The 11,320-nt window shown below is 39.1% G+C and overlaps 1 protein-coding gene across 3 annotated transcripts in view; it reads right to left on the bottom strand.

Annotated features, from left to right (window-relative positions):
- Positions 1–5,266: 5,266 nt before the first annotated feature.
- The window catches only part of TXNRD3 (thioredoxin reductase 3), an 83,944-nt gene continuing 77,890 nt past the window's right edge, over positions 5,267–11,320 (bottom strand). For all 3 annotated transcript variants that reach the window (XM_074340460.2, XM_074340465.2, XM_074340461.2), the window contains exon 16: positions 5,267–11,184. In XM_074340460.2, coding sequence (XP_074196561.2) covers positions 11,116–11,184 — 69 coding nt within the window. In that variant the 3' untranslated portion in view covers positions 5,267–11,115. The remainder of the gene's footprint in view (positions 11,185–11,320) is intronic.

Raw genomic sequence — 11,320 nt, 5'->3', positions numbered from 1 at the left:
TACCCAATCAGAACAGCAAAAAGAAAAATGAATTTTAAATAATGAGGATAGTTTAAGGGACCTCTGGGACAACATAAAACATAACAATATTTGCATTATAGGGGTACCAGGAGGAGAAGAGAGAGAGTAAGGGACTGAAAACCTACTTGAAAAAATAATAACAGAAAACTTTCCTAACCTGGTGAAGGATATAGACATACAAGTTCAGGAAGTGCAGAGAGTCCCAAACAAGATGAACCCAAAGAGGCTCACAGCAAGATACATCATAATTAAAACATCAAAGTTTAAAGACAAAGAGAGACTCTAAAAACAGCAAGAGAGAAGCTGATGGTTACCAACAAGGGAGCTCCCATAAGAATGTCAGCTTATTTCTCAACAGAAAGTTTGCAGGCCAGAAGGGAGTGGCACGAAATATTCGAAGTAATGAAAAGTAAGGGTGTACAACCAAGTTTACTCCACCCAGGAAGGCTATTGTTTAGAATCAAAGGAGAGATAATTTCCCAAACAAGAAATAGCTGAAGGAGTACGTCACCACCAAATCAGCATTCCAAAAAAAAAAAAAAAAAAAAAAAGTAAAGGAATGTTAAAGGGACTTCTTTAAGAAGAAGAAGTATTACAACTATGAATAAGAAAAATCGCAAAGAAAAAAATTTTCACTGACAAAGGCAAACATAATAAAAGCAGTGGATCAATGAACAGTAAACTTAGTATAAAGGTTAAAAGGCAAAAGTAGGACAACCATGTGTAATTACAACAGTAAATTAAGGGATACACACACACACACGAAGTAAAAAATAATGATAAAACATAATCGTGAAGGGGACGAGTAAATATGATAGTGATTATAGAATGTGTTTGAACTTAAGCAACCATCAACTTAATATAGACTGCTATAAACATAGCTTTGCATATATGATTCACATGGTAACCACAAACCAAAACTATACGAGAGATATACAAGAAATAAAGAGAATGGAATCCAAATACAAGACTACAGTGAGTCAACAACATACAAAGAGAGCAACAGAATAAGAAAGGAACAGAGAAGTACAAAAACAATCAGGAAACAATAAAATGGTAACAACTGCATACCTATCAATAATTACTTCAAATGTAAATGGATTGAAAATATGCATGGACAAAAAAACGTACTTATATACAATGGAATACTACTCGGCCATAAAAAAGAATGAAGTCTTACCATTTGTGAGAACATGGATGGACCTAAAGGGTATTATCCTGAGTGAGAAAGGTTGGACAGAGAAAGACAAATACCATATAGTTTCACTTATATGTGGAATCTAAAAAACAAAATAAATGAACAAGCAAGACAGAAAGAAACTCATAGATGCAAAGAACAAACCGATAGTTGGCCAGATGGGAGGGGGGTTCAGGGCCTGGGTGAAAAGGACGAAGGAATTAAGTTCAAATTGGTAATTACAAAATAGTTATGGGGATGTAAAGTACAGCATAGGGAATATAGTCAATAATGTTGTAATAACTTCATGGTGTCAGGTGGGTGCAAGACTTATTGTATGTTATATAGAATTCTAACCACTATGCTGTACAACTAAAACTAATGCAATATTTAATGTCAACTGTAACTGAAAATAAAATTTAAATAAAATTTAAATCTGTGAACCCCAGACAGTTTAAACCCAAAGAAATCCACATCTAAATGCATTATTATCAAAATTCTGAAAACTAAAGACAAAGTCTTAAAAGCAGCCAGAGAAAATCACATTACCTAGAGAGGAACAGTGCAAGTATGGCGTATTTGTCATTAGAAACCATGCGATACACAGATCCAGATCAAGACACTTGACCCACGGCCACTTTAAGTAGAGTCCCAATCCCATACTCCTGGCCCTAAATGCCAATTGTCAAAAATTCTGACGTAGGTCAGTTAAATCTTTAACAGAGGCTAGGAAAACTAAGCAAATGCAGCACAAAGTAGCATAGCTCAAAGTGCAAGCTTACCAGCAAGGAGAAACTCAACGTACATGCTTACCAACAGGTTAACAAAACCGGTTAGCAAGCCAAAGGAAAAGAACTCATGGTGGTGGTAGTCACTGTCTAGACACGCTGCTTCCTGCATCAATTATGGTGGCTACCTCAAAGAGACAGGATGGACCCTCACTCATCCTGGTTGTTGACTGACCTTGCACACAGCCCAAGAGGGGATAAAAAGCTTTATTACTCACATACTGAGGTTTTCTGGGAAACCAAGGCAGACTTCCAAAGCTGGTCCAAAAATGGCTTGAGAAAGCAATGAAAGGAGATGGAAATTGGGGTTTTTATGGTGATTAGACTGTGGATTAGGGTGAAGATTCCCACCAGTAGGTTAGGACTTTCTGTTTGAACTTCCCACTGGCAACAAAGAGAACACCTGGGCTTTCTTATCAGTTTTCTAGATGTAGGTAGAAGCTCTGGAAAGACAGAGGGGTGAAGCTTAGTAGCCATCAGCAAACATCAAAAAGTGGAGGCATTTTATTACAATTAGTGTATTTAGACCATTCACATTTTCAGTCATTACTGATATACTTGGATTAATACCTACCATTTGTACCTTTTCTTTTTCTTGCATTTTCCCCTTTTCCTGTTTTCTCTGGTTTTGACATTTTATGATTCCATCTTAGCTCTTTTCACATATCAGTTATACTTCTGTTTGAAATTTAGTGGTTGCCCTAAGTTTCCAATACAGATTTTTAACTTTCAAATAACACTATATCGATTTACACTAAGAATTCTTTATTTCTCCTTCATATTTGAAGGATAATTTTGATACGGAATTTTAGGTTTGAGGGTTTTCCGTAAACCATTTCACTTCACTCTCTTCTTGTTTTTATGGTTTTTGACAAAAAGAAAGTCTGCTGTAATTCTTATCCTTGCTCCTCTATAGATAAGGGTTTTCCTCCCCTCTGGCTTCTTTCAAGATTTTCTCCTTGTCTTTGATTTCCTAGTTTGAATATATGCCTAGGTATTTTGTGTACAGGGTATTTACCATCTTTGATGTTCTCAGAGCTTCCTAGATCTGTAGTTTGGTGTAATTATTTTGGAAAGTTCACATACAGTATTACTTTGTTTCTTCTGCTTCATTCTCACTTTTCTTTCTGGTATTAAATTACGTTATATGTTTTGAAATTGTCCTACAGTTCTTGGATTTTTAAAATTTTTTGTGCATTATTTTTTCTCTTTGTACTGCAGTTTGGGACGTTTCTATCAACCCATCTTCGGCCTCGCTGATTCTTTCCTTGGCCATGTCCATGCTACTGATGAGTCCATCAAAAGCATTCCTCATTTCAGTTAGTGTTTTTGATTCCTACTACTTCCTTCGGTTTCTTAGTTTTACCTTTTTGCTTATTTTACCTATTTGTTCTTGCTATTGTCCACTTTTTCCATTAGAGCCCTTAGCATATTAGTTGTTTTAAATTTCTGGTGTAGTAATTCCAACATCTCTGCCATATCTGAGTCTGATTCTGATGTGTGCTGTCTCTTTAAACTTTTTAAATATGGCTTGTAAGTTGGAGGCCAGGCATGATATACTGAGTAAAAAGAACTGAAGCAAACAGGCTTTTTTTTCTTTTCTTTTCCCTTTGTTGTTTTTTTTTTTTTAATTAAATTTATTGGGGTGACAATTGTTAGTAAAATTACATAGATTTCAGGGCAAATAGGCTTTTAATGTGAGGTTTTATAATTATAAGGTTTTGATCTGTGGGCTTATAGTTTTTATCAAATTTATAAAATTATTCTCCAAATATTGTTCTGCCTGTTGCCTCCTTTCTCTTTCTGGGAGTCTAATTACACGTTAAACTATTTGGTATTGTTCCAGAGTTTACTGAATCTAAGTTCATTTACTATTTTCTAGTCTCTTTTCTGTCCTTCACTTTGGATAGTTTCTATCATGTCTTTAATTCATTACTGTTTTCTTCTATAGTGCCTAATCTGCTGTTGATCATATCCAATGAAATATTTTTGGGCATTGTGAAGAGTTAATAAAGTAGGTCTATTTTACTCAGTTTTACTTATCTCTGCAGCGAAGGCAGTGATCTCTGGCTAAGCCCTGAGAACTAAATTCATAGAATACTCACATAGTTACTGATTAATGATATTATTACATATGCCTGAAGCAACAGCTCAGGATGCTCCAGACCGTAAGTTTTTAAACATGAAGATTTATGATGTGCACTTGGTGTCTGATTTCTGGTCCACATCATAGAAATCACTAGTTCCCATTAAGAACTCTGAACTCCAAGACTTGAGTAGACTTCCCTGGGTGGAGACATATCACATGTGTCTTTGCGATTCACCGTTGAAAAGTGTATCTGTATGAATCTCACAGAGACATAAGACTTGGAAACCTGCATGTGACCTAACATTTGCCTATATATTTTTCCTGTCCCTACACTTTACCCTTTATAGTAATAAACCATAGGCACGAGTATGACTTTATGTTGAGTCATGTGAGTTCTTCCAGCAAATCACCAAACTAGGTAATGGTCATGGGACTCCCTGAAATGGAGAACACTTGATGGCTCTCCACTGGGAAATAAAACAAACGAAAACTTGAAAAACTGTATTATTACTCAAATACATACAAAGTATACTAAAGCACATCATACAAGCTATTATCAAAGCTTTAACTATTTTAACACTAGCTCATTTAGACCGATATGTTCCAAGAGAAGACCACCATAACAGGTTCTCAATATGGTCTCATATATACCAAATTTGCTGTTCCAGCAACTAGACTAGTTTCCAGATTCTGACCAATTGCTGCCCAGACCACTTACTAACCTCTGCCATACAACCATTCTTTGACTAACTCTAACCCCCAAAATACTCTAAATACCGTTCCTTAACTCCCATTTGTGATGAGACTCTTTCAAGTATTGCTCTCCCTTGCTAAGTTTGAATGGTTTCTCAAGTAATATTTTGTGAATTTTGACAATCATGGATATTCCAAGAAAGTTCAGCAAGGACTCAGCCCAGGCAAGGCCCAAGATCACAGACTCCAGAGGCTCCCCACTAAGGCACCTTGAGCTTCCCTGCTTGGGGTTTCCTTGTCTGCGATTATGAGGGAAGTTCAGTGCTAAACCTGAGCTCCAATCCCTTTCTGTTAAAATCTCAAACCTGTAATTTGTCTGCCCTAGGAAAAAAGTCCCCCAAGACATTTGTCATTTGATGAAATTTGTACTAATTTTAATTTTCCTTAGTGAACATATTAGTTATCTATTGCTGTGTAACAAATTACTCCAAAACTTAGTAACTTGAAAAATAAGTATTTATTATCTCAGTTTCTCATGATCAGGACTCTGGGAGTGGCCTAACTGGATTGTTCTGGCCCAAAGTCTTTCAAGAAATCGCAGTCGAGCTGTTGGCTAGAAGGCTTGCCTGAGGAAGTATTCACTTCTGAGCTCATTCACATGGATGCTGGCAGACCTGTTTCTTGCTGTTGACTGGAGACTTCAGTTCCTCACGATCTGGGCCTCTCCATGGCCTTCCTGAGAATCTTCATGATATGGCAGCTGCCTTCTCTCAGAACAAGTGATCCAAGAGAGAATGTGCATGCGAGTGACCAACACTTAAGCTGCGGTCCTTTCATGATCTAGTATTAGAAGTGAGAAACCATCACTTCTGCTGCATGCTACTGGTCACACAGACCAACTTTAGTAAATTATAGGAGGGGCCCACACAAGGATGTGACTACCCATAGCTAGAGAATCCAGTTTGAGGGCCAACTTGGAGGCTGGCTATCACAGGGAAGAATGCCAAAGCACTGATTTGTCAAGTTTTCTTACCTGTCTATTGGCTATACTGTTGTGTCTATAAGAACTTCCTTAAATAAGGCCTCAATTCATCATCACGGAAGTCAAGATACTCTACACCGACACTGGAAATTTAATACATTTATTCAATTATTATAAGTCTGTGAAACAGGAAATACTGTCTACACTTAATAAAGAATAACAAGAGTTAAGTAATTTCTCATACATCTAGTAAGTCAAGGGACCAGGCATTCCCAAATGTGTTATTCTTCAAAGTGTAGGATCTTTTCATAATTCCCTGCTTCTTGTGACAGTTCTTGGCTCTAACTTGGATCTTTCCAGCTTGATCTCCCATTAACCCCTCACTTACCTCATAATACCCCCATACTCTACTTTCCACCATACTGCATAAATTTTTTTTTTATGTTTTTACGAGTATCACTCATTTTTCTTTTAATTTATTTTTTAAATTTATTGGGGTGACAATTGTTAGTAAAATTACATAGTTTAGTGGTTACCAGAGGGTAAGGGGGTGGGGGTGGGAGAAGAGGGTAAGGGGGATCAAATATATGGTGATGGAAGGAGAACTGACTCTGGGTGGTGAACACACAATGGGATTTATAGATACTGCATAAATTTTAAGGTCTCTGGGTTCTTAGTGTCAGTCCCACAGCTAAAATCCTTTTCTCCCACCCTATATATCAGTCTTTTGAAATTTGTTGAGTTAGCACATGGCAAATTTTATAAATATTCCACGTGTGCGTGAAATGAGTAAGTATTCATGTTAGTCTATATAAGTTCATTAAATCAAGCTTGTTAATTGTGCTATTCAAATTTGTTATTTTTATTGTTTTTGTGTTTGATCTAATAAATTAGTGAGGTATTAAAATCTCTGCTGGGGCCAACCCGGTGGCTCAGGCTGTTAGAGCTCCATGCTCCTAACTCCAAAGGCTGCCAGTTCGATTCCCACATGGGCCAGTGGGCTCTCAACCACAAGGTTGCCGGTTCGACTCCTCGAATCCCGCAAGGGATGGTGGACTCCGTCCTCTGCAACTAAAATTGAACACGGCACCTTGAGCTGAGCTGCCTCCCAGATGGCTCCGTTGGTTGGAGCGTGGGCTCTCAACCACAGGGTTGCCAGTTCAATTCCTCAAGTCCCACAAGGGATGGTGGGCAGCGCCCCTGCAACTAAGATTGAACACGGCACCTTGAGCTGAGCTGCTGCTGAGCTCCTGGATGGCTCGGTTGGTTGGAGCGCATCCTCTCAACCACAAGGTTGCCGGTTCGACTTCCACAAGGGATGGTGGGCAGTGCCCCCTGCAACTAGCAATGGCAACTGGACCTGGAGCTGAGCTGCGCCCTCCACAACTAAGATTGAAAGGACAACAACTTGACTTGGAAAAAAGTCCTGGAAGTATACACTGTTCCCCAATAAAGTCTTGTACCCCTTCCCCAACAAAAAAATCTTAAAAAAAAAAACAACCACAATTAAAAAAATAATCTCTGCTATAATGGAGGATACTTATTTTTCCTTGCAGATCTACATGCATCTGTATGCTATTAGATGCATACAAGGCTTATCTTCTAGAAAAAACTGATCTCTCACCATGATATAATGTACGGCCAGTCTTTACCCCAGGAGAGGAGACATAGAGAAAGAGATTAAGAGACAGGCAGGGAGAGAAGGGTGTGAAGGAGCAAGTTACAGATAGGTTTGTATCCAAGTCTTCTCCCTCCCTTGCTAAGGGGAGATAACTAGTCTTTCCAGTGGTCTGTAACCAGCACAGCGGTTACAAATTCTTCGGGTGGATTATTTATTCCATTCAAGCCATTGAAAAGACTGGCAAGTTTCTTTGCTGTTGCTTTCTTTAAGGCAGAGTGCTTTTCACTCACCAATCCACTAGGGGTATAGTCCACTGGGGTCCCAGATTTATGCAAAGGTCTTATTAGAAACTCACCTGAGGCAGGACTGGGCTTTAAGTTTACTGTCCTATGCTCAGTGCAAAGCAGAACTCAAGACTTCCACAGTTCCTGGTTTCACTTCATTTGGGGTACCTTTGGAAACCCTTCGTTGTGTATGAGGTCTGTCAATTAAGTTCGCGAACTTGCCACCGTGCACTTACATTGGCAGCACTGTACAAACAGCTCAGTAAGGTTTCACAACCTTGGTATATCAGTGTTGCACAGCTGTGTTCATGTCAACGTGTAGCGGTGTCTTGCTGAGTGGTGTTCACTATTGTGTGTTTGTTTGTCGTCGTGAGAATGAGCTTGAATTAGAGAAACGAACAAACATTAAATTTATTAAACTTGGCAAGAGTGGAAATGCAATCAAGGACATGTTAGTCCAAGTTTATGGGGATAATGCCATGAAAGAAATGGCAGTGCACAAATGGATTAAAAGTTTTTCTGAGGGGAGAGAACACGTCACTGATGAAGAGAGGTCAGGGTGGCAAGTTAACAAACAGAACTGATGAAAACATTGAAAAAATTCATCAAATTGTGCATCCAAATCATTGGCTGACTGAGAAGCATAGCAGACCAAGGAAACAACGATAGAAAAGCAGGAAAATCTTAACTGAAAATCTTGGCATGAGAAAGATATGTGCAAAAATGGTCCCAAAGGAGCTCACCGATGAACAAAAGTAAAGGAGAGTCAAAGTTTACCAAGAACTTTTGGAGAGGCAAGACGATGTTTCAGGCCATGTTATCACTGATGAAACATGGATGTACCAATATGACCCTGGAACAAAGCGTCAAAGTACACAATGGAAATCAGCCAATTCTCCACGACCGAAAAAGTTCCATCAGTCCAAATCAAGAGTCAAAATGTGATGTTGCTAACCGTTTTTGATATCAGAGGGATTATTCATTATGCATTTGTACAACTGGAAGTTTATTATTTGGAAGTGCTGAAAAGGCTGCATGAAAAAGTTAGATGAAAACGACCTGAACTTTTTTGGCTCTTGCATCATGACAATGCACCAGCTCACACAGCACTGTCTGTGAAGGAGTTTTTAACCAGTAAACAAATAATTGTATTGGAACTCCCTCCCTACTCACCTGATCTAACCCCTAATGACTTTTCTTTACCCAAAGATAAAGGAAATATTGAAAGGAAAATATTTTGATGACATTCAGGACATCAAGAATAATATGATGACAGCTCTGATGGCCATTCTAGAAAAAGAGTTCCAAAATAGCTTTGAAGGGTGGACTAGGTGCTGGCGTTGGTCATAAGTTCCCAAGGGGAGTACTTCGAAGGTGACTGTAGTGATATTCAGCAATGAGGTATGTAGCACTTTTTCTAAGATAAGTTCGCGAACTTAATTGTCAGACCTGTGTGTGTATATGTGCATGTGGTGCTCAGCAATACAGGAACAAAAAAACTTTTTAAAATTATTTTATCTAGTATTTTTGTTGAATTTGTTGAAAGTATTATTCAGAGCCTTCCCCATATCTTTGAAATCCTATTCATCCTTCATGATTCAGCTCAAATATCGCTGCTTCCATTAAACTCTGTTCAATTATCCCACACTTCCCCACATACAATAGAAATTAATAACATTTTCCTCTTTCCCACTGCATTGTTTCTACCTCAGTTGAAGCAATTGCTACTCCTGCTTTACTTTTTTGACAGTTACATTTGTACTTTTCTCAGTAAAAGTACAACAACCCAGTAAAACAGCAACTCAATAATGGGATCCTATGTCAATTATCCTTGGGTCCCCATCCCCACTCCACTTCCTGCCTCCAGAGAGAGTAGCAAAATTTTCCATATACAGATGGAGTTCCATAATTGTTTACTGGCTTCAAATTTTTCTCTTAAAAAATATGCTTAGAGGGCTGGCCCGGTAGCTCAGGCGGTTAGAGCTCTATGCTCCTAACTCCGAAGGCTGCCGGTTCGATTCCCACATGGGCCAGTGGGCTCTCAACCACAAGGTTGCCAGTTCGATTTCTCGACTCCCACAAGGAATGGTGGGGAGCACCCCCTGCCACTAAAATTGAACATGGCACCTTGAGCTGAGCTGCCACTGAGCTCCCGGATGGCCCAGTTGGCTGGAATGCGTCCTCTCAACCACAAGGTTGCCAGTTCAACTCCCGCAAGGGATAGTGGGCTGTGCCCCCTGCAACTAGAAAACGGCAACTGGACCTGGAGCTGAGCTGTGCCCTCCACAACTAAGACTGAAAGGACAACAACTCGACTTGGAAAAAAGTCCTGGAAGTACACACTGTTCCCTAATAAAGTCCTGTTACCCTTCCCCAATAAAATCTTTAAAAAAAAAAAATATGCTTAGAAATTCTGACCATAGAACTATCCAATATTATGGCAGTGGGCTAATGGCTAGTGTACTAGTCAAGAGAGCAAGTGCTATCTAAAAAAGCCTTGAGTTCAACTGTGTGCTGTTTCTCAAGAAAATAATTTTCCAAGAACGTTGGATAGGCCTCTCACTGCAAGGGCCTGTTAGATGCTGACAGATTTGTAAATTCAAATGGAATCTCCTATTTACTGAATCACCTATTTACTGAACTTGACTTTAAAATAGTTTGTGGACTGAGTCATTTTAAAGTTTTAAATTAGAGTTCACATAATACAGTATTGAAAACTTTTTAATATTATTCTTAAGATTACATGAGAAAAAAAAATTCAAGCTCTCTCTGACATGAGATATTCTGCTTAGTCTAAAGACACTAAGAGGAGAATGACTCCAAGGTGGGTACCATCAGAAAACCAGGAGAAGGTGAAGCACGAGGCAGGTTTCTGATGGTGGGTAAAAATGTACTCAATGGAGAAAACAGCTAACTAAACTCTATTCAGTGCATGAACCTTTCTACTAATGCACCCCAGTCCTCTGCAGCCAGCTACTCGAGGGCATTTCCACAGATACCACTCACCAGTGACCACATGTGAATCCCATGTCCACACACTGGAAGACTGCTATTTTAGTTTCATAACTGAGAAATTATTTTCATAGAAACAAGGAAGCAAGGGGATAAAAACATTAGCAACCAGAAAAGTTAACTTAGATTAGTTGTGCGATTAAAAGATCTTTCAGAGGGAAGCTCAGTTCTGAGTTGGAAGAGTGTCAATCTTAGCTCACCTCACATGGGGTTCTGAGCTAAGATGTCAAGTAAGCAGTGTAACTGCCTCTCCCAGTCAGCTGGGACTGCTGAGTAGATGCCCGCTGCCACCTGTCTCCTTGTCTACATGCTCATGTGTTTGTGAAGGAAGCCCTGCACTGGGCCCTATGCAACAGAACAGGTGCCCTGAGCACAGACTCACTAACCAAGAGCGTTCTTATCTTTGAAAGAAATAGGAATAGATAAGGGAGACCAGACAGCAGCAGGTCTAGCCTCAGCAGCCTTTCTGGGCGATGTCTAGTCCCGATGACTTTGTGATTTCCAAAGTGGTGAATACCTGTTGGAAAGAAAGAAAACAAAATAAATTTATGTTTATGTTCAATATTAATTTAAGGAAACACATTCTGAATATTGCATCTATTGTCCTTTAAAATATACAACATAGTTACAATACAAAACTTTCCGACAATGTA

Source organism: Rhinolophus sinicus, chromosome 4 (genome assembly GCF_057876585.1).
Source record: "Rhinolophus sinicus isolate RSI-liver-muscle chromosome 4, RSI-T2T, whole genome shotgun sequence".
Taxonomy (NCBI): Eukaryota; Metazoa; Chordata; class Mammalia; order Chiroptera; family Rhinolophidae; genus Rhinolophus; species Rhinolophus sinicus.
Note: the sequence above shows the minus strand (reverse complement) of the source record. Positions and strands in the feature narration are given on the sequence as shown.